At 44.4% G+C, this 24,690-nt stretch overlaps 1 protein-coding gene across 3 annotated transcripts in view; it reads right to left on the reverse strand.

The window, feature by feature from the left end:
- UBN2 (ubinuclein 2) overlaps positions 1-24,690 on the reverse strand; it is a 155,057-nt gene that overhangs the window by 23,887 nt on the left and 106,480 nt on the right. For all 3 annotated transcript variants that reach the window (XM_077275887.1, XM_077275884.1, XM_077275886.1), the window contains 5 exons: positions 13,183-13,296; positions 12,696-12,839; positions 12,563-12,613; positions 9,207-9,249; positions 7,346-8,944 (listed from right to left, as the gene is read on the reverse strand). In XM_077275887.1, coding sequence (XP_077132002.1) covers positions 7,346-8,944; positions 9,207-9,249; positions 12,563-12,613; positions 12,696-12,839; positions 13,183-13,296 — 1,951 coding nt within the window. The remainder of the gene's footprint in view (positions 1-7,345; positions 8,945-9,206; positions 9,250-12,562; positions 12,614-12,695; positions 12,840-13,182; positions 13,297-24,690) is intronic.

A 24,690-nucleotide genomic window follows, 5' to 3' on the forward strand; every position in this document is an offset into this window, starting at 1 on the left:
TGTTTTTTGCGGGACGAGTTGACGTTTTTATTGGTGACATTTTCGGGCACGTGACATTTTTTGATCGCTTTTTATTCCGATTTTTGTGAGGCAGTATGACCAAAAACCAGCTATTCATGGATTTCTTTTAAGGTGTGGGGGGGGCGTTTATACCGTCCTGTATTTGGTAAAATGGATTAAGCGGTTTTATTCTTCGGGTCAGTACGATTGCAGCGATCTCATTTATATAATTTTTTTATGTTTTAGCGCTTTTATACGATAAAAACTATTTTATAGAAAAAAATAATTATTTTGGCATCGCTTTATTCTGAGGACTATAACTTTTATTTTTTCGCTGATTATGCTGTTTGGTGGCTCGTTTATTGCGGGACAAGATGACGTTTTCAGCGGTACCATGGTTATTTATATCCGTCTTCTTGATCGCGTGTTATTCCACTTTTTGTTCGGCAGTATGATAATAAAGCGTTGTTTTTTGCCTCTTTTTTTACGGTGTTCACTGAAGGGGTTAACTAGTGGGACAGTTTTATAGGTCGGGTCATTACCGACGCGGCGATACTAAATATGTGTACTTTTATTGTTTTTTTATTATTTAGATAAAGAAATGTATTTATGGGAATATTTTTTTTTTTCCTTTATTAAGGAATTTTTTTATTTTTTATTTTACACATGTGGAAAGGGGGGGGGACAGTTTGCACAGCACTCTGTCAGATCAGCGATCTGACTTACAGCGCTGCAGGCTTACCAGCGCCTGCTCTGAGCAGGCGCTTGGTAAGCCACCTCTCTGCAGGACACGGATGCAGCCTCGCGGCCATTTTGGATCCGGGCCTGCAGGGAGAGGAGGTAAGAGACGCTTGGAGCAACGCGATCATATCGCGTTGCTCCGAGGGTCTCAGGGAAGCACGCAGGTGATCGCAGTGTGACGGGGGTTAATGTGCCGGGGCGGTCCGTGACCTCTCCTGGCACATAGTGCCGGATGTCAGCTGCGATAGTCAGCTGACACCCGGCCGAACTCCCCCCGTGAGCGCGGCCGATCGCATATGACATACTATCTCGTCACTGGGAATTAAGTCCCAGGTCACCTTGACGGGATAGTACGTCATATGGGATTAAGGGGTTAATGACCAAGCCAATTTTTACAAGTCTGACCACTGTCACTTTGAGGTTATAGCTCTGGAACGCTTCCATGTATCCCACGGATTGTTTTTTTCGTGACAAATTATACTTCATGTTAGTGGTAATTTGTTAGATATAACTTGCGTTTATGAAAAAAAAATAAAAAGAAACGGAAATTTGGTAAAAACTTTTGAACATTTTGCAATTTTCAAACAGTATTTGTGCCATTAAATCAGAGAGTTGTGTGTCACAAAATTGTTAATAAATAACATTTCTCATGTGTCTACTTTACATCAGCACAATTTTGGAAACAATTTTTTGTTAGGACGTTATAAGCGTTAAAAGTTGACCAGCGATTTCTCATTTTTCCAACAAAATTTTAAAAAAACATTATTTTAGGGACCACCTCACATTTGAAGTGACTTTGGGGGGGGGGGGGGGGGGGAGGTGTGTGTGTGTCAATATAACAGAAAATACCCCTCAAGGTGCGCAATACCACATTCAAGTAGTTTATTAACCGTTTAGGTGCTTTACGAGAACTAAAGCAATGTACAAGGAAAAATTGAACATTTTACTTTTTTCACAAAAAATTTACTTTGGAACCAATTTTTTTTTTATTTTCACAAGGGTATCAGGAGAAAATTGACGATAAAATTTGTTGTTCAATTTCTCCTAAGTACGCCAATACCCCATATGTGGTGGAAAGTCACTGTTTGGGTGCATGGCAGGGCTCAGAAAGGAGGGAGCACCATTTGACTTTTTGAATGCAAAATTAGCTGGAATCAATGGTGGCGCCATGTCGCGTTTGGAGACCCCCTGATGTACCTAAACAGTGGAACCCCCCAATTCTAACTCCAACTGTAACCCCAACACACCCACAACCCCAGTGGCGTAGGAAGGGGGGGGCGGGCCGCCCCGGGCGGCACAATGCGGGGGGCGTATTGTAGTCCAAAGCTGTGACGCTCCGACTCCATCACAAGCACTGTTTCTGCATCACTGAGACGCTGCAGATGAAAAGGAGCAGAGTGTGGTGTCTCTAAAGAGTGGAGAGACATGTGGGGGTGGCGTGCATGCCTAACACAGTGCGTGCACACATCTCCATAGCCCAGGACACTGTAACACCCCCCCCTTCGGTCAGGATGGACTGAGCCAAAGGACCTTTCCTGACCCCGACGTCGTAGATACCTGTGATCAGTCATGTGTGTGGGAGGACTCGTCACACTGTAGGCTGACGGCTGTGCTGTGTACTAACTGCTGTACGAGGGTTATGTAGTGCGCAGTATGTACCGATGTATGAGTGTACATGAGAATGTTCAGGTAAGAAGATCGGCTAGGTGTTTGTTATAGGGGAACCTCGCTCTGTGCCGTCAGTCGTATACGCGGGGGCCGGCTCTGCACCTTCTTCCGTATATACTGGGCTCTGCACCTTCTTCCGTATACACTGGGCTCTGCACCTTCTTCCGTATATACTGGGCTCTGCACCTTCTTCCATATATACTGGGCTCTGCACCTTCTTCCGTATATACTGGGCTCTGCACCTTCTTCCGTATATACTGGGCTCTGCGCTGTCTGCCGTATACACTGGGCTCTGCACCTTCTGCCGTATATACTGGGCTCTGCACCTTCTGCCGTATATACTGGGCTCTGCACCTTCTTCCGTATATACTGGGCTCTGCATCTTCTTCCGTATATACTGGGCTCTGCACCTTCTTCCGTATATACTGGGCTCTGCACCTTCTTCCGTATATACTGGACTCTGCGCTGTCTGCCGTATACACTGGGCTCTGCACCTTCTGCCGTATACACTGGGCTCTGCACCTTCTGCCGTATACACTGGGCTCTGCACCTTCTGCCGTATACACTGGGCTCTGCACCTTCTGCCGTATACACTGGGCTCTGCACCTTCTGCCGTATACACTGGGCTCTGCACCTTCTTCCGTATATACTGGGCTCTGCGCTGTCTGCCGTATACACTGGGCTCTGCACCTTCTGCCGTATACACTGGGCTCTGCACCTTCTGCCGTATACACTGGGCTCTGCACCTTCTTCCGTATATACTGGACTCTGCGCTGTCTGCCGTATACACTGGGCTCTGCACCTTCTGCCGTATACACTGGGCTCTGCACCTTCTGCCGTATACACTGGGCTCTGCACCTTCTTCCGTATACACTGGGCTCTGCACCTTCTGCCGTATACACTGGGCTCTGCACCTTCTGCCGTATACACTGGGCTCTGCACCTTCTGCCGTATACACTGGGCTCTGCACCTTCTTCCGTATACACTGGGCTCTGCACCTTCTGCCGTATACACTGGGCTCTGCACCTTCTTCCGTATATACTGGGCTCTGCGCTGTCTGCCGTATACACTGGGCTCTGCACCTTCTGCCGTATACACTGGGCTCTGCACCTTCTGCCGTATACACTGGGCTCTGCACCTTCTGCCGTATACACTGGGCTCTGCACCTTCTGCCGTATACACTGGGCTCTGCACCTTCTGCCGTATATACTGGGCTCTGCACCTTCTTCCGTATACACTGGGCTCTGCGCCTTCTGCCATATACGCGGGGCTCTGCGCCTTCTGCTGTATACACTGGGCTCTGCGCCTTCTTCCGTATATACTGGGCTCTGCATCTTCTTCCGTATATACTGGGCTCTGCACCTTCTTCCGTATATACTGGGCTCTGCACCTTCTTCCGTATATACTGGGCTCTGCGCTGTCTGCCGTATACACTGGGCTCTGCACCTTCTGCCGTATACACTGGGCTCTGCACCTTCTGCCGTATACACTGGGCTCTGCACCTTCTGCCGTATACACTGGGCTCTGCACCTTCTGCCGTATACACTGGGCTCTGCACCTTCTTCCGTATATACTGGGCTCTGCACCTTCCGTATATACTGGGCTCTGCGCTGTCTGCCGTATACACTGGGCTCTGCGCCTTCTGCCATATACGCGAGGCTCTGCGCCTTCTGCTGTATACACTGGGCTCTGCGCCTTCTGCCATATACGCGGGGCTCTGCGCCTTCTGCTGTATACACTGGGCTCTGCGCCTTCTGCTGTATACACTGGGCTCTGCGCCTTCTGCCGTATACACTGGGCTCTGCGCCTTCTGCCGTATACGCGGGGCTCTGCGCCTTCTGCTGTATACGCGGGGCTGTGTGCCGTCTGCCATATACGTGGGGCTCTGCGCCTTCTGTCGTATACGCGGGGCTCTGCGCCTTCTGTCGTATACTATTTTTGGTAACCTTTGCGTGGTATGGGGCCGGGGGGGGGGGGGGGGGGGGGGGCGCCAAACTCGGGAACAGCCCCGGGCGGCGAAAGCTCTAGCTACGCCACTGCACAACCCTAATCACAACCCTAGCCACAGTCCAACCCAACCCTAACGGTAAAATGGAAATAATAAAAAAAAATGTTTTAATTATTTTTACATAACTAAGGGGATGATAAAAAAAATAGTGTATCAAATTCTCCTTTATTTTATTTTGATCACTGTGATAGGGTCTATAACAGTGATCAAAATGAACCAATAGGAAAAATTTCCTATTGTTGTGGGGTGCCGGCCGGCAGATCTCAGCGGGCGCACTGTGCATGTGCTGCCATTTTCTTCCCGGAAGACACCGCCGCCGGTCGGGGGGCATCATGAGGGGATGCAGGAGGGTCCAGGGACACCGGAGGTGTCGGGAGAGATCGGGAGACCCCATTTCTACTTTCCTCTGATGTGCAATCACATCAGAGGAGTGAGAAACTAAATGGGAAATCTGACTTTTTTTTGCAGTCGCCGTTATTCCGTTAATAACGGCGATTGCAACACTGGGGTCGGTAAAAACGGACCGAAATCAGGTTATACTGATACACCTATTTCTCAGTGCCGTTAAAAAGCGGCGCTGAGGAATAAGTATCCTTAACTGCCGCCGTTAAAAGGTGTATCGGCGGACGTTAAGGGGTTACATCAGTATTTGTTTATGATGCATTCCTTAGTGGTCATTCTGATACATTCTGCTATGTATTTTAATATTTAGCATCTCTTTGCTGTATTGTTTCAGTAGCTTTTACACCTTCACAACCATGTCCCTGCCTTTGATGCGGGCTCACATGCTGAGCCTGCATCTTTCCCCGCACGTGACAGCCACCATGTGTCTAACAGCTGTGGGTGGATCAGTTAACCAGCTGTGGGTTAACCAGTTATATGCTGTAGGCAATCACTGACAGCGGCATTTAGCTCACGCAGACAGGAAACTAGTCATAGATACCACCCATTGGCAAGCCCATCATGTGATGAGTTGTCAAGATAGCTGAGGGTCATCTGAAGACCCCCATGCCTGTCATCACAATCCTCCTTTGAACACCAGCCCTTGGCTGGCATTCACAGATTGTGATATTTGCTATGCATAGCACAGGTGACAATCATAGCTTCAAGTCTCCTAAGGAGACTATTAACCCCTTCATGACCCAGAAATTTCTCATTTTTCCAGAAAAATTTACAAAACCATTTTTTTTAGTGACCACATTACATTTGAAGCCCCTTTGAGGGGCCTACATGACAGAAAACACCTAAAAGTGACACCATTCCAAACTGCACCCCTCAAGCTACTCAAAACCACATTCAAGAAGATTATTAACCCTCAGGTGCTTCACGGGGACTAAAGCAACGTGGAAGGAAAAAAAAATGGACATTTTAATTTTCCCAACAAAAATGTTTTTAGTCTCGATATTTTCATTTTCACATGGGCATCGGGATAAAATGGATCCTAAAATTTGTTGGGCAATTTCTCCTGAGTACATTGATACCTCATATGTGGTCATAATCCACTGTTTGGGCGCACAGCAAGGCTCCGAAGGAAGGAGCGCCATCCATTTGACTTTTTGAATGGAAAATTAGCTCCAATCGTTAGCGAACACCATGTCGCATATGGAGAGCTCCTGTGAGCCTAAACAGTGGAAACCCCCCTCAAGTGACCCCATTTTGAAAACTACACCCCCCAATGAACTTATCTAGATGTGTGGTGAGAACTTTGAACTCCCAGGTGTTTCACTAAAGTTTATAGTGCCCGGGCGTGAGAAAAAAAAAACAAAAAACATTTTTTCCACAAACATGATCTCTTAGTCCCCAATTTTTTTCCCAAGGGTAACAGGAGAATTTGGACCCCAAAAGATGTTGTCCAATTAGTCCCGAGTACGCAGATACTCCGTATGTGGGAGAAAACTACTTTATGGGCGCATGGCAGTGCTCGGAAGGGAAGTAGTGACATTTTGGAATGCAGACTTTGATGGAATGGTCTGAGGGCGTCATGTCGCGTTTGGAGAGCCCCTGATATGCCTAAACAGTGGAACCCCCCCCTTTCTAACTCCATCCCTAACCACAAACCTAACCCTAACACACCCCTAACCCCAACTTTAGCCCAACTCTAACCTTAATGGGAAAACTAGGGCAGGGGGCAATCAGCGGGGCGGGGGGGCGATCACTGGAGCAGGGGGCGATCACTGGAGCAGGGGGCGATAACTGGAGCAGGGGGCGATCACTGGAGCAGGGGGCGATCACTGGAGCAGGGGGCGATCACTGGAGCAGGGGGCGATCACTGGAGCAGGGGGCGATCACTGGAGCTGGGGGCGATCACTGGAGCTGGGGGGCTGTCAGGCGCAGGGAGGCAGGAGCGGTCTGAGGAGATGCAGCAGCAATGGAGGTGGAGATGGAACCGCCAGCAGCAGCGGGGGTGATCACCAGGGCAAAGACCGTGGTTAAAGTGGCTAATGAAAAGAGGACCTTCCACCAAATTTGTCATGTTAAAACTGGACATATTGCAGAGATATTAGCAATATTAGAAAGATTTGCAATGAGACACTTCCAAGCTCTGCTGTGCTGCCCCTCCTCTCACACCGACTCATGCAGGTTAGACCAGGAGATCAGAGATGTATCATTACAGCTCACACACAGACAGCTGCTCTACGCAATGATGGTGCAGTGTTCTTTTTCCCTTTCAGTGTGGCTGCTTGCTTATGATTGGTCAGCATCATACAGGGGAAAAGTACACACCTCCAATGAAAACTGTCTGAAACCACTCACTAGGACCATTTTAAAAAAATATATAAATTTAACTCATTAAGTGCCAGTCATTTTCATCCTGTGCCCAGTTCTATATGAAAAATGTTCATTTTGTTAACAAAAAAAGTCAGTAATATTGTTGGTTAAAAGAAAACAATTGTTTTTCTCACTAAGCAATAGTGTACAATAACTTACCTGAACAGTAGCTGCTGCAACAGGAGACACTGAGGCAGATGGTTGTCTGTGAGGCATTGGCTGTTTAGTAGCACCCAGCACTCCGCTCCCTGTCCCCCCAGAAATATGAGTCCTATTTGAAACATTTGAATTTTGATTGGCTCTGCTGATAGGAACATTTATTACAGAGCTGGGAACTAGGGATTTTATAGGCCCAGAGTGTGCAGAGTTTACTGACTTAGGAGAAGAGTTGGGGACTTTTGTAGGTTGGTTGGGTAGTTTTGGAGATTGACTTTGCATTTTTGGAGATGGACTGGAAAGTTTTGTAGAAGGAACAGGAGACGGTACTGTAGAAGGAACAGCTATTTTTGGAGAGGAGCTTGGCTGCCTTATAGGCGATACTAATTTCGGAGAAGAGCTGGGAATCTTGGGAGGTGCAGAAGGGTGTCTCACTCCCTGAAAAACTGTTGCGCCACGACCAGAAGATACTGGGCTAACTGTGGGTGAAGGACGTCCAATGTTTATTCCACTTGCCAATTTATGATGTGGCGTATTTTGGGGGACAGAAGTACATGAACTGGAAGAACTTGGAGAAGTGGTAGGTTTGGGTGAAGGAGCCATGGTATAAGGGGACTTAAAACCTGGGCTTGAACTGTGAGAGCCAACATTTCTTGACATTAAATTACTAGAGGTAGAAGAGGCAGCTGTTCGAGATACAGGTGTATGCTGGCTGCTGCCTGGAGATGGTGAAGAAGGTGGCCTATAACCAGCTGTTTTTTCCGATGTCTTGATAATGGGCGATGTGGAAGAGATCTGGGGACTGCTGGTCAGGCGTACAACAGGGTTAGTATGGGATTTGCTTATTGTAGCTTGCAAAGGAGTAACATAGTTTTGCTGAATGGGTGGATTGAGCTTGACTGTCTGCAAAGAAGAGTTTTGTACTTGTGATGAGGATGAAGAAACTTGGGCATGTGAAGAGGACGTCAATGGCACTGAAGTGGAAGATGGTGATGTGGAAGAAGCGCATGCTGCTTTAAGTTGAGAAGCAGAAGATGCTTTCATTTTAGCAGGTGTAGAAGATGAGGATACCTCAGCTTGCAAAGACCTTTGCAATCCTTGCTGAAGCAGCTTGGCCGGTAGTGGTTCCAATGACACTTTGGGATTCTGAATGGAAGAACCTGCAATGAGCCCAGACACCATGGTTGAATGGGCTGTTGCATGATCCTGGGGCTTCTTTGGTACAGGGGTTGAGTGGCCTGCAATGAGACTAGTGGTATGATGAGGAGTATCAACCTTTTTAGGACCACCCAATGGCAATTTGCTCATGATAGAAGCTAGCTTTTCTTCTCTTAGGGCAACTTTTGGTCGAGAGGTTGGAGTTTCTGTGTGAGAACTGGATGAGGGGCCAGATCCATTGTTTAGTACAGCCAAAGCTTCAGAAATTGAATCTAGTGAAGGAGTTTTGAATGAAAGCTGTTCATCTAAGGAGTCATCCAGACAAATAGTCTCAGAGCAAGTGGAGCTGGCAAGACCTCCAATAGGCGTAGCATTTAGAGAAGGTGCACGACCCACAGTAGATAGAGGTGTGGAAACCTTCTGTTCCTTTTTAGGACTTGATTCCTACAAAGAAATAAACATCAACTATAATAATAGGCAAATCAGATTTTCAATAATCTTCAGTAACATTTTTCAGAAAACACATGTAGTGTTTGGGATAATGTCGACAATTACTTCTATGAACCTTCAAAAGTTTCAACTAATTGCCAAAAACAGAAGCAGGAATCTGAATTATGAAAATGAACCAACAGAAAATATTTTATGAGTAGAATAACCAATAAAATGTCAATATTGATCTTTAACTGCTAAACCTGAATATAAATACCTTAACTTTGGGCTTTGGGACCAAAATAACTTTTTTCTTCGCTCTAAGAGTAAAACAGAAAAAAACATGCACAGCTAATCAGCAAAACTAAATTAGTAATCCAAATGTAATATATTACTTTATCAGTTTGCATTGTAATGCTATAAAGACTTAAAATGTAATAATATTTGCAAATACCTCCAATTAGAAATGCAGTTCTTCTGATAACTATGTTGCTTACCCCATGTGCAGAGCATTACAGAAGCTTAGGCCTCTTTCACACACCCGTGTTTCAGCTCCCGTCGAGATACGTAGATTTTTGAGAATGCCTGCAAAAAAATTTGCAGGATCCTGCATTTTCTCATAGACCTGTATTAGCGACGGATTGTGACGGATGGCAATCCGTTTCATCCGTCGTGCACTGGATCCTGCGTAAAAAAACGGTCCGTCGGGCAGAGAAAACGTTCAGAGGAACGTTTTTTTCTGCACGTCGGAAAATCTGTTAGCGACGCATCCTGCGCTGCCCGTCACTGGCTACAATGGAAGCCTATGGGCGCAGGATGCGTTGCTGCCTGTGAAAAGCAGGAATCCAGCAACGGGTCCCGTCTTTTCAAACTGAGCATGCCTGGAAGAATTTCCCGTCAGGGAAATTCTCTCTCGCTCTCTTTCTCTTTTTACTATTGATGCTGCCTATGCAGCATCAATAGTAACAAGATATAATGTTAAAAATAAAAATAAAAAATCGTAATATTCTCACCCACCGGCGTCCCGCACAGCGTTTTACCGATGTTCCTGGCAGCTAGCATTCCTAGTGATACATTGCGAAATCTCGCGACAAGTCGCGGGACTCCGGTAGGTGAGAATATTGCTATTTTTTATTTTTTTATTATTATTTTTTAACCTGGTTTGTGTTGTGTATGCGTTTCTGCAGCGGAAAACTGCTGCGAAGACTCATACACAACAGGTGCACATAGCCTCGACGGGTCCGTCAGAATGACGGGTCCAGTGCACCCGTCACATACGTTTTGACACACGTCTGTCGCTATGTCTCGGCGACGCAGCAGGTCGAGAGAGTCCCGACAGAAATGTGAAAGAAGCCTTAGGTATCCATGGAGACAGTTGATCAGCAGTGATGAGCGAATGTGTTTTGATAAGGTGTTATCCGAGCATGCTCGGGTGCTTTCCGAAAGACTGTCATGCTCGAAAAATATGTTAAGAGTCCCCGTGGCTGTTCGAAGACATGTTTTGTTGCTTATCAAATAGGCAATCCCCGCATGTCCTGTGACTGTCGAACAACGGCGAGACATGCAGCCGCAGGGACTCGAACATATTTTCCGAGCACACCAAAGTCACTCAGTTAGCAAAAGAGAATGCTCGGATAACATTATCCTGGCACGCTTGTTCATTACTATTAGTTAGTGGTTGGGTCGTAACCATGAATACCTAAGCTATTGCAATGCCCTGCACATGGGGTGAGCAACATAGCTTATCAGAAGGACTATACTTAATTTCTACTTGGAGGTATTCGCTAATATTACAAAAACTATATATTAGGATAGGATCTTGGAGATGGGAATATCCATTTAAAGGGCTCCTAATGGCGATTTGCTCACTTCCTGTGACTTTAAGCAGACAGAGCAGTTTCTTCTCTTCCACCCTGCTCTGTTGACATGGCGTCACTGCAATCGTCATGTTAGTTGACTGTCGGCTCTCCACTACCCAAGTCAGTGTGGGTTACATTGCAAGAGTGGGCGCATGAGCAGTGCAACGATTTCTGAAAGTGACTCCGATTTCCAGCGTCACTAACAGACTTCTCTCACTATACTGCTCATGCAATGTAACTCGCTGTCAATCAGCAGAATGACGGCAGTGATGTCCCATTGACAGAGCAAAGCATAAGTGAAGGGAACTGCGCTGTCTACAAACGTTGTAGGAAGCGTTTGAATTGCAAGGAGCAGTTCTCTGACCACCCTGATTCCGGAGAGCAGAACAAGCAGGTAGATAGCAACTACCTATTGATCATACTTGGCCACATAGAATATATAAAAAAAAAAAGTCCTGGATAATCCCTTAACAAAGGTTTTGCTTTACATTAAAAAAAATCTAAATAAATAAAAATAGAAAATAAAGAAAAAAGTGAACAGGCTTCTAATACCTATCCTACCTCAGTGAGGGGTTATGATGAAAACGTTTTGCAGTTTTCCCTAAATCATTGCTGGGTAGGTGAAAAGCAGTAAAAGGCTTAGATTTCTAACAAAAAGAACCATTCTCCTAATGAAGCCACGCTGAGGCGATAAAGGTCACTAGGTTGAGGCTCAGGACTGCACTGGTTTTAAAGAGAACCAGTCAGCAGAATTTAGTCCTATAAACTAAAGACATAGCGATAACGGCGCTGTGATGCTGACTATATGATGCCTGATGAGGAGGGATCCGCTCAGTGGCAGCTGAATACTCACCTTGTGGAGTTTTCAGAAAATGATGTCTAGTTTGCTTCGGTGTGGGACGTGGGTGCAGGGTCATCTTCTTGTTCTCTAACACCAGACTCCTTTGTTTCTTGTGCAGGTCACTGATTATTCAGTGACCTGCCTCTTTAAAATTTTGAGCCGCCGCCATCACTGTGAGGGTGGCATGTGTGCAGGACTTCAATAAAATGGTGCTGGAAGCAGCGCATGCTCAGATTGAGAATTTGACCCTGAAATGAGCAGAGATCTTGAGCTGCGCATGTGTCACCTCCGGCGCCATTTTACTGAAGCCCTGTACACAGGACACCGGCTCCCACTGTGCACGCGCCGCCCACACAATGATGGTGGCAGAGCGGAATTTTAAAATATTAGGATAGGATCTTGGAGATGGGAATACCACTTTAAGTGTCTGCTCAGATTTGAACACCGCTCATCCTCCAAAGTTTAAGCAGTAATCCACCGCCTTATGCAGTGGTCACATGCCTGTCGTGTCAGGTGATGGAAATATCAGACTGACAGGGGAACAGGAGCTGCATTCACAAACCTGTGAATTTCAGAGCTAAATATCCTTTCCCTGTTTGCACAAAGCTTTCTATGGTAATTTGCATGGTCACAAAGGACTGAAATGTGCCGGGTTGTAGACACCTCAACTAATGGTTTCCAAAACATCTTACCATCATATAGGTGCTGAACTGTCTGGAGTGTGACAGACTACAAAGTTTACTTTGCTTTTATAGTGACCATCAGACTGATGAATGGTCACTGGACTTTAATTCAGACTGTGTATTGTGTGAAACCTGTATCACGGCCTATTTTATGAAATTAATCTTTTCTATAGAGGATACCCGCGTCTGCGTATCACATCTGAGGCCTCACACAATTGGCACTAAATGGTCTCATGCGGTGTATACTCACGGAGCAGAAGTGAGGTGATTATGTACACTGCGACTCTCCTTGAAAAGCAGTCTATAGAATAGAAGAAAAAGGCAAACAGCATTAACTCGAAGTCGTGCATTGATAATACAGCACAACCGTGTGACTCAATTACCTGGACTGCATCCAGCCTTTTGGCCACAAGGGTTTCACTTCAGTTTCCATAAAGTTCTTCAGATAGTCTTCTGCAGTCTGACTTTTATTAGGCTCGAGCTCATAACACCCCAGTTTAATCTTTACTAGATTGCACAGTAAATTCCTAATAGGCGATGAAGGGAAAAACAAGCGTTAGTTTCTAGCAGCCACAATCACATATGACTTAACATGCCTAGAAATGAAAGCACGTCCTCCCTATTGTGTCCCCTCATGTCCTAGTAGAGTGTACGCTTGTGAGCAGGGCCCTCACCGCTACTGGAACTGATGAACTATGTTACTCTGTATTGTCTTTGTCTATACAGGTTTCTGCCTAATTGTAAAGTGCTGCACAATATGTAGGTGCCATATTAATAAAATTATCATTATTATTGGCAGGCAGCAGGATAGGGAGGTTCCCTCCTCTTCATCACTTGGTGCTAGAAGTTATTGTCTTTGTGTGACATTACCTTATTGAGTCATCCCAGTAGAACTTTTTTCTTGGACCCATCACTCTCTTTCCAGGCTTCTCTTCATCTTCATCCTCTGAAGGGTTACGGTCACGATCATCATCAGCTTGATGCCTATAGATGAAAAACACAAAACCAAGCCAACATTCAGAGAACCTTTTACCAGTCTGAGCATGATAAACTGCCCCCATCATGGAATAATGGCTGCAGAGTAAAACATAGTTTATAGCGCTTTTAATCTCTCGTCTGTTTGGCGGTGATATTAGCTAGTAAAGTTTATATGACAATTTTCTCTAAGTCCAAGGGAAGTTATAATGCAATTTCTGGAGACATGTATGGTACTTTTCCCAGCAGGACTTTGTGTGATGCCTCTTGCCTATGATTGGACAAATGAAAAAAAAAACAAAACACAAAAACAACACCCCTAGATAATGTCAGGGCTGGTCTCCTCACTACTGTGATAACAAGCAGTGAAGGACAGCAGAGCAGAGCTGTGTGTCATTACAAATAACTCTGCAGCTCTCATCTTACTGCAGTCAGTGTGGGGGAGGGGGAATAGCAAGCTTCTACATTGCTGGGAGAGATGCTCTCATACAACCCCAGGCAAAAATTATGGAATCACCGGCCTTGGAGGATGTTAATTCAGTTGCTTAATTTTGTAGAAAAAAAAAGCAGATCACAGACATGGCACAAAACTAAAGTCATTTCAAATGACAACTTTCTGGCTTTAAGAAACACTAAACAAAATCAAGAACAAAAAAATGTGGTAGTCAGTAATGGTTACTTTTTTTAACCAAGCATATAGGAAATAATTATGGAATCACTCAATTCTGAGGAAAAAATTATGGAATCATGAAAAACACAAAAAAAAACTCCAAAACATCACTAGTATTCTGTTGTACCACCTCTGGCTTTTATAACAGCTTGCAGTCTCTGAGGCATGGACTTAATGAGTGTCAAACAGGACTCTTCATCAATCTGGCTCCAACTTTCTCTGATTGTTGCCAGATCAGCTTTGCAGGTTGGAGCCTTGTTATGGACCATTTTTTTCAACTTCCACCAAAGATTTTCAATTGGATTGAGATCCGGACTATTTCCAGGCCATGACATTGACCTTATGTGTCTTTTTTCAAGGAATGTTTTCACAGTTTTTGCTCTATGGTAGGATGCATCATCATCTTGAAAAATGATTTCACCATCCCCAAACATCCTTTCAATTGATGGGATAAGAAAAGTGTCCAAAATATCAACATAAACTTGTGCATTTATTGAAGAAGTAATGACAGCCATCTCCCCAGTGCCTTTACCTGACATGCATTCCCATATCATCAATGACTGTGGAAATTTGCATGTTCTCTTCAGGCAGTCATCTTTATAAATCTCATTGGAACGGCACCAAACAAGTTCCAGCATCATCACCTTGTCCAATGCAGATTCGCGATTCATCACTGAATATGACTTTCATCCAGTCATCCACAGTCTACGATTGCTTTTCTTTAGCCCATTGTAAACTTGTTTTTTTTCTGTTTAGGTGTTAATGTTGGCTTACGTTTAGCTTTTCTGTATGTAAATGCCATTTACTTTAGGCGGTTTCTTACAGTTCGGTCACAGACGTTGACTCCAGTTTCCACCCATTCGTTCCTCATTTGTTTTGTTGTGCATTTCCTGTTTTGGAGACATATTGCTTTAAGTTTCCAGTCTTGACTCTCTGATGTCTTCCTTGGTCTACAAGTATGTTTGCCTTTAACAACCTTCCCATGTTGTTTGTATTTGGTCCAGATTTTAGACACAGCTGACTGTGAACAACCAACACCTTTTGCAACGTTGCGTGATGATTTACCCTCTTTTAACCCCTTAATCCCATGACGTACTATCCCGTCGAGGTGGGGTGGGCCTTAATTCCCACCGACGGGATAGTACGTCATATGCGATCGGCCGCGCTCACGGGGAGAGCGCGGCCGAGTGTCAGCTGACTATCGCAGCTGACATCCGGCACTATGTGCCAGGAGCGGTCACGGACCGCCCCCGGCACATTAACCCCCGGCACACTGCGATCAAACATGATCGCAGTGTTCCGGCGGTATAGGGAAGCATCGCGCAGGGAGGGGGCTCCCTGCGGGCTTCCCTGAGCCCCCCGGGGCAACGTGATGTGATTGCGTTGCTCCAAGCGTCTCTTACCTCCTATCCCTGCAGGCCCCGGATCCAAAATGGCCGCGGGGCTGCATCCGGGTCCTGCAGGGATTACTTCCGGGTCCAGTGCAGGTGCTGGTAAGCCTGCAGCACTGTCAGTCAGATCGCTAAAAACAATAAAAGTACAAATATTTAGTATCGCCGTGTCCATAACGACCCAACCTATAAAACTGTCCCACTAGTTAACCCCTTCAGTGAACACCGTAAGAGAAAAAAAAAAAAAAAACGAGCCAAAAAACAAAGCTTTATTATCATACCGCTGAACAAAAAGGGGAATAACACGCGATCAAAAGGACGGATATAAATAAACATGGTACCGCTGAAAACGTCATCTTGTCCCGCAAAAAACAAGCCGCCATACAGCATCATAAGCAAAAAAATAAAAAAGTTATAGTCCTCAGAATAAAGCGATGCCAAAATAATTATTTTTTCTAAAATAGCTTTTATCGTATAAAAGCGCCAAAACATAATAAAATTATATAAATGAGATATCGCTGTAATCGTACTGACCCGACGAATAAAACTGCTTTATCAATTTTACCAAACGTGGAACGGTATAAACGCCTCCCCCAAAAGAAATTTTGGTCATACTGCCTCACAAAAATCGGAATAAAAAGCGATCAAAAAACGTCATGTGCCCGAAAATGTTACCAATAAAAACTTTAACTCGTCCCGCAAAAAACAAGACCTCACATGACTGTGGACCAAAATATGGAAAAATTATAGGTCTCAAAATGTGGAGACGCAAAAACTTTTTTGCTAAATAAAGCGTCTTTTAGTGTGTGACAGCTGCCAATCATAAAAATCAGATATAAAAAAACGATATAAAAGTAAATCAAACCCCCCTTCATCACCCCCTTAGTTAGGGAAAAATAATAAAATTAAAAAAAAATGTATTTATTTCCATTTTCCCATTAGGGCTAGGGTTAGGGCTAGGGTTAGGGGCAAGGGTTGGAGCTAAAGTTAGGGTTGGGGCTAAAGTTAGGGTTAGGATTGGGGCTAAAGTTAGGGTTTGGATTACATTTATGGTTGGGATTAGGGTTAGGGGTGTGTCAGGGTTAGGGGTGTGGTTAGGGTTACCGTTGGGGTTAGGGTTAGGGGTGTGTTTGGATTAGGGTTTCAGGTAGAATTGGGGAGTTTCCACTGTTCAGGCACATCAGGGGCTCTCCAAGCGGGACATGGCATCCGATCTCAATTCCAGCCAATTCTGCGTTGAAAAAGTAAAACATTGCTCCTTCACTTCCGAGCTCTCCCGTGCGCCCAAACAGGGGTTTACCCCACATATGGGGTATCAGCGTACTCAGGACAAATTGGACAACAACTTTTGGGGTCCAATTTCTCCTGTTACCCTTGGGAAAATACAAAACTGGGGGCTACTAAATCATTTTTGTGAAAAAAAAAAAAAAATTATTTTCACAGCTCTGCGTTATAAACTGTAGTGAAACACTTGGGGGTTCAAAGCTCTCAAAACACATCTAGATAAGTTCCTTAGGGGGTCTACTTTCCAAAATGGTGTCACTTGTGGGGGGTTTTAATGTTTAGGCACATCAGGGGCTCTCCAAACGCGACATGGTGTCCCATCTCAATACCAGTCAATTTTGCATTGAAAAGTCAAACGGCGCTCCTTCCCTTCCGAGCTCTGCCATGCGCCCAAACAATGGTTTACACCCACATATGGGGTATCAGCGTACTCAGGACAAATTGCACAACAATTTTTGCGGTCCAGTTTCTTCTCTTACCCTTGGGAAAATAAAAAGTTGGGGGCGAAAAGATCATTTTTGTGAAAAATATGATTTTTTATTTTTATGGCTCTGCATTATAAACTTCTGTGAAACACTTGGTGGGTCAAAGTGCTCACTACACATCTAGATAAGTTCCTTAGGGGGTCTACTTTTCAAAATGGTGTCACATGTGGGGGGTTTCAATGTTTACGCACATCAGGGGCTCTCCAAACGCAACATGGCCTCCCATCTCAATTCCAGTCAATTTTGCATTGAAAAGTCAAACGGCGCTCCTTTCCTTCCGAGCTCTGCCATGCACCCAAACAGTGGTTTACCCCAACATATGGGGTATCAGCGTACTCAGGACAAATTGCACAACAACTTTTGGGGTCCATTTTCTCCTGTTACCCTTGGTAAAATAAAACAAATTGGAGCTGAAATAAATTTTGTGTGAAAAAAAGTTAAATGTTCATTTTTATTTAAACATTCCAAAAATTCCTGTGAAACACCTGAAGCGTTAATAAACTTTTTGAATGTGGTTTTGTTTTGAGCACCTTGAAGGGTGCAGTTTTTAGAATGGTGTCACACTTGGGTATTTTCTATCATATAGACCCCTCAAAATGACTTCAAATGAGATGTGGTCACTAAAAAAAAATGGTATTGTAAAAATGAGAAATTGCTGGTCAACTTTTAACCCTTATAACTCCCTAACAAAAAAAAAAAATTTTGGTTCCAAAATTGTGCGGATGTGAAGTAGACATGTGGGAAATGTTACTTATTAAGTATTTTGCGTGACATATCTCTGTGATTTAAGGGCATAAAAATTCAAAGTTGGAAAATTGTGAAATTTTCAAAATTTTCGCCAAATTTCCATTTTTTTCACAAATAAACGCAAGTTATATCGAATAAATTTTACCACTATCATGAAGTACAATATGTCACGAGAAAACAATGTCAGAATCGCCAAAATCCGTTGAAGCGTTCCAGAGTTATAACCTCTTAAAGAGACAATGGTCAGAATTGTAAAAATTGGCCCGGTCATTAACGTGCAAACCACCCTCGAGGCTTAAGGGGTTAAGAGTTTGATAACCCTCTCCTTTGTTTCATTTGACATCTCTTGTGTTGGAGCCATGATTCATGTCAGTCCACTTGGTGCAACAGCTCTCCAAAGGTGTGATCACTCCTTTTTAGATGCAGACTAACGAGCAGATCTAATTTGATGCCGGTGTTATTTTATTTTTTCCCTATGCTTGGTTAAAAAAAAGGTAACCATTTAGGTTTTTTCATGACTTTAAAAACACACCAATTCGGCGTTGAAATGCGTAGTCTGGATGAAACAACCCTCGCTGATAAACCTTGCACTATTTTCCATCCGTGCAGCCCATCTTCAAAGTGCGTTTATTCCCTACAAGGGAATACTTACCTTTGGGATTCCCACAGCCATGAGGCGGCACCAGGTGAAATTCCAAACGGGGGCACCATGCAATCACCTAGATGAGTAACACTTTTTACTCTCTCTCCTACTTAAAAAAGGAACCTGATTCTGATATCTTACTAGAGGAATCTATATGTGGTTCCTGTGCGCTAAGGTTGTGTTCGGCGGCGCAACTGTTTCTATATTCTGTTTCTAAAGGGCGGGGGGAGGAACGACTGAAAGGTAGTGGGAAATCTACTGATGGTTGGTATCGGCTTTTGAGCCACTGCTGGGATAGTAACAGTGCGTTCCCCTTTCTCATACAGAGAGGGAGTAGGAGATTATACGTTGATTGTTATAACGTTTTGGCGGAGGAAGTGTTTGAGGGAAGGGAAGGGTAAGGTTAGGGGTTATTTTGTTATAATGAGGGCTTGGGGGGGAGTTTTGGATAGGTGGGCCCAGTTTAGGGGGGTAAGGGAGACCAATGGAAAGAGGAAGAGAAGGTTAACTATTATGCAAAATGATGGGAGATAGAGTTAAAATTTTGAGCTGGAATATCAGAGGCCTATTGAATGATACAAAACGTAAGGCTATTTTGCAGTATATTGTTAAACAGAGACCCTCGCTGGTGTGCCTTCAGGAAACTCACTTAGTAAAAGAAAAAACGGGTATATTGCAAAAAAGATGGGTGAAGGCGGCTTACCATGCGACATTCTCGGCCTATGCTAGGGGAGTGTCAATCCTTGTGCATGCAGGCGTACCGTTCGAGGAGGTAGAGGTGGTAATAGATAGTGATGGACAGTATGTATTCCTTGTGTGTAAATTGTTCGCTAGACTGGTGTGTGTTGTGTCGGTGTATATTCCTCCACCGTACTCAGGGAAAAAACTACAGGAAATCCTAAATTTATCCGGCAGATGGGGAGGAGTTCCATTGCTCATAATAGGGGATCTTAATATTATTGACGATCACTGGGATAGGGGGCAGCATGCTACGTTGAGGAAGGAGGGGAATTTGACAGCTTTCGGTAGCTATTTGAAAGAACTGGCATGGAAAGACTTATGGAGAGTGCATAATACTGATACATACTCTTTCTCATGTTATTCAGCGACTTATGGCTCTTTGTCTCGTATTGACATGGCCCTGGGTAACGAAGGAATGGATAGGTTGGTACAAGAGGTGGATTATTTGCCTAGAATAGTGTCGGATCACAGTCCAGTGGTAGTAACATTTCAAATTGAAGGCCCTGGGGGATGACTAAATTGGGTTGGAAGATAAACCCCCTCTGGTTACAAATTATTGATATGGGGAAGATCGGGGAAGAGATAAAGGAATTCTTTAAAATTAATGACGGTAGTGCAGCGGAACATGTGGCCTGGGACACCATGAAGGCTTATTTGAGGGGGATATTATCTAAAGAGATATCTAGACATAAAACACAAACAAGGGAATATGACAAAGGGATATTGGAGGAATTGAGGGCAGCGGAGGCTGAATTTAGTAGTTTGCGTTCACAGGACACCGTGAATCGTATGAAGATGGCTCAGGAGGAGGTAAACAAATTACACTTGCGCAAAGCAGAGAGAGCGAGAGCTTTCCAAAGAGAGGCCTTTTACGCGGAAGGAGAGAAGGTGGGTCACCTTCTCTCAGTGGTAGCGTCTGCACAGAGGGATTCGACACACGTATATGCCTTAAAATTAGAGAATGGTAATATTGCAACACAGGGGGCCCAAATCTTGGAAGGTTTTAGGGGATTTTATAGCAAATTGTATGCATCACACACAGGGCAGAGAGAAGGAGAAATTGTCAGATTTTTAGAAGAGGCAAATCTACCTAGACTAGAAGCTGAGGACAGAGATTGGTTAGATAGGCCGCTTACGGTGGAAGAGTTGGAGGGTGCCCTGGGGTCCATGGCGGGGGGGAAGGCTCCGGGGGCTGATGGCATCCCTGTTGAGATCTATGGTGCCCTTTCTGAGGAGTTGCTGACCGGGTTATTGGGGGTCTTTGAGGAGTCACTGGAGAGGGGAGTATTGCCCGCTTCCATGAGGGAGGCCATTATTGTGGTCATCCCAAAACCTGATAAGAATCCACGGTTGCCGGAGTCATATAGACCAATATCACTCCTAACAGATGTTAAGATTTTGGCTAAGGCCTTGGCGAACAGACTGACTCGGGTGATAGAAAAGGTGGTCCATTCGGACCAATCGGGCTTTATGCCTAATAAATCCACTGCCATCAACTTGAGAAAGTTATTTCTCAATATGCAGATACCGGCGGAGAATGCTGGTGAGAGGGTGGTGGTTTCCCTCGATGCACACAAAGCCTTCAATAGTATAGAATGGCAATACCTGTGGTCGGTGCTGGATCGCTGTGGGTTTGGGCCAGTTTTTGTGTCATGGGTGAGGCTCCTATACTCCTCTCCAGTGGCTAAAATCAGAGTGAACAATGCACTGTCAGACAGCTTTCAATAGTTTCGAGGTACGCGGCAGGGGTGCCCGTTGTCCCCGTTGCGGTTTGCTCTAGCGGTGGAGCCTTTGGCAGCAGCTATCAGAAGGTCTCAGTTAGTAAAGGGGTTTGTGTACGGGAAAATGGAGGAAAAAATTGCTCTATACGCTGACATTTTGCTTTTTGTTGAGGGTCCTGGGGAACCTTTGAGAAATGTAATTTCATTAATTGAAGGATTTGGGCAAATTTCAGGATTGATTATCAACTAGGATAAATCATGTGTTTTACGAGTGGACAGAGGAGTGGATTGTACGAGGGAAGTGGAAGAAGGTACAAAATTAAGGGTGGTTTCACAATTTAAATATCTAGGGATCCAGGTGTCTCTCCCCTTAACTAGATTTGAGGAGCTCAATCTCGAGCCACTAATAACCAAATTACGTGCCAAAATAGCAGCGTGGAATAAGTTGCATTTGTCAGTGGTGGGTAGAGTAAATCTCCTTAAGATGGTTGTGATGCCACAGGTTTTATATATTTTACATAACTCTCCGGTTTGGATCCCACAGACCAGATTCCGTAGACTAAAATCATTATTTGGAGAGTTAGTGTGGGGTGGGAGGAGTCCGAGAATTAGGCAGGAGATACTGCAGAGACCTAAAGATGAGGGGGGACTTGCCCTGCCTAATCCCTGGTTGTATTTTTTGTCTGCGCAGAGCCAACATCTTAGGGGTTGGGGGAAAGAGCTTGAGGAAAGTCAGGGTCATAACAGTCTGGTATATATTATTGGCATGGGACCCTTGTGTCAGGGCCTAGAAGCAGGACTATTTAAGAAATTGGGAACTGGTTTTCACACCATAAATTTAATTCATAAGGTATGGCAGACGCTTAAACGAATAAGGGGGGTTGTGAGATTCACAGAGTTTTCACCTATTTGGGATAACCCCTCTATTCAAGAATTCAATCATATGGAAGGAATGGGAGAGTGGAAGGAAAAAGGCATTGGGTTGATACGTCAGCTGATTCATAATGGGAATCTTATTAAGCCTTTCGATGTGCTGCAACAGGAGTTTCAGTTCCCGGGGTTAAAACTATATCAATACAGACGGGTTCAGCATGCATTTCAGGCACAGAAAAGGAGAGGGCCTATAGTGATTCAGACGGATCTAATGTTGGACTTTATACTAAATAACAATGGAACAAAAGGAGCTATATCTGAAGTATATGGTGATTTGCTACACACTTTTCTAACAGATTACCCTATAAAGGCCAGAGGGAAGTGGGAGGCCGAATTGGGGCAAATAGACGACGATAGGTGGGAATCTATATTGGAATACATACCCAGGTTATCGATGAGTGAACCTGGGAGATTGTCACAGTTGTATGTGATAAATAGGGCATATAGGACACCTGATATGTTATTTAAAGCTGGGTTGAAAGACGATTCTGGGTGCCCTAGGTGCTCCCAGTCTCAGGCGGGCATACTACACGTTATGGCTTTGTCCTAGACTATTTGCTTACTGGGTTGTAGTGTTGAACCAGATTGGGGTGATCTATGGGTGTTCGATTCCCAGAGATCCTGTGGTTTGTGTACTTGGGTATGTGGAGGAAATCCTGGCCGACGAGACTGTCAAAATGGCAACTGCTAGATTACTGTTCATTGCAAGGAAGGTGATTGCAAGGTATTGGATTAGGGAGGAACCTCCTACTAGACGAGAGTTTATTGCACAGGCGAATCATATTGTCCAGCTCGAAAAAAGTATATATAATAAGAGAAATAGGATGGGCTTTTTTCAAAAGTTGTGGCAGCCATGGCTGGATGGGAATAATTGAGAGATTGTGGTTAAAAGGGGCTAATACTATATATGTATGTATTGTTCTTCTCTTCTTTCCAGGAGTATTGTTTGGTTGGAATTGGGACTTCAGAGGGGAGGGGTTGTTTCTTTTAAATCAAAAAAACAAATGTACCTTGTTTATTTGAATGGATACTATTATCTTTATTATGCTCAATAAAAATATCTGATTAAAAAAAAAAAGAAAAGGAACCTGTCAGGTCTGTGGTACCCCAACCACCAGCAGTTGTGTCTGCACATGTAACCACACTGCCTAACAGTCCCTGTTTTACATTACACACAGAGCATTAGAAAAAGCATTTCTAACGTCCATTGACGATTTGTAAATGAGGGCTTTGACTAGTTGATGGGGCGTTCGTGTCCCCAGACCAATCGGCCCACCTAGATGCAGAAGACTTCCGATCATACACAGTGGCCTCTCTAAAGCCGGCACATGTACACCCGGCTTCAGATGATCAATGATGCGAGGGGAAGAAGCCGCGTGTAATGTTTAGCGCTAGCAATGACGCCGATGCTTGTACGTTATGTTACCACACCCACAGGGGCGTGATAACATCTAAGTGGGCAGACTAGTCTGGGGACACCAACGCCCTTTGACTAGTCACAGGCCTCGCTTACATATCATAAAAGGACTTTAGAAATACCATTTCTAAAGATCTGCTTGTGCGTAATGTAACAATGGGACTGTTAGGCAGGGGATTTCCTATGCTGACCACGGCTGGTGGTTCGGGGGGCACGGGGGGCCTGACAGCTTCCCTTAAATAGGGTCACTGTTGTGTGAACTTTTCTACACATCTTTTTTCTACTTATAAATATTAACCAAAAGGTTTGCCATATCCAGGCCTATTTGTAACAGTGTCACAAAACTCATGCAATAAGTTACAACTCCTCTTTTTACAGGCTAATGGAAAAGCCCAGAAATTATACGAGTATAGTAAACCAAAAATCCTTTATTATCAAAATATTAAATGCAGGGATATGCATGGCATATCAGTACCAACCATAAGTTGACTATAACCATCAATTAACACAAAAACAAATTTATTGTGGCTCTGTATATTGTACACGGCTAAACTACACTACCAAAATCACCTCATAAACCAGTATCAGACAAGTGTCATCACAAAGGTTTTTCATGGTGACATTTTGTGGTTACATTAACCTACTCTGTCCATAGCGGACATACAACCACCCTGCATGCCAAGCAGTGCAAGGTCTACTGCGCTGGGTTTAATAGGGGTTTTAGACCATTTGCGTGTACAAAGGCTGATCATCACAATGTTATGCATAGGAATTAAATAACGCAGAGTGCATGTTGGTTTGGTGCCTGCACTGCCACATTCAAATAAAGTATTTATTTATTTTTTATTACCGGGCTAGTAATACAGCTGTCTGATGGACACCTCTCCCTTATGAAACCCAGGGGTTGCTGGCAGCTGTTATTCCTGACAAATCACAACTGTACTCAGCCCCAACTACCATTACCCCGATTGCCCTAGTGCGGGGCAGACACTGGCAATGCGCCACTTCTCTGGTGGCAGCTGCGGAATAGTATTTTTAGGCTGGGAAGGGTCCAATAACCAGGGACATTCCCAGCATGATATAAGCCTGCAGCTGTATGCTTTACCTTGGCTGGAAAAATAGGAGGGACCGCGTGTACTTTTTTCATTTATTAGCTAAACACAAGTTCAGTAAACTACACACACGGCACTAGTTATATCTCTCACGGATATTTATCTTTCTATACCTGACATATCCATCTTTACACATCTGACACCTAAACATCTGACATTTCTATTCTGCGTTCTATTCCAGTACGTGTCACACAGATGATGCACACGGACAGCACCGGTACTGGTTTTTCCATTAACAGAAATATCAGGACCTTTCAAG

The sequence above is a fragment of the Ranitomeya variabilis genome, chromosome 8 (genome assembly GCF_051348905.1).
Source record: "Ranitomeya variabilis isolate aRanVar5 chromosome 8, aRanVar5.hap1, whole genome shotgun sequence".
Lineage (NCBI taxonomy): Eukaryota > Metazoa > Chordata > Amphibia > Anura > Dendrobatidae > Ranitomeya > Ranitomeya variabilis.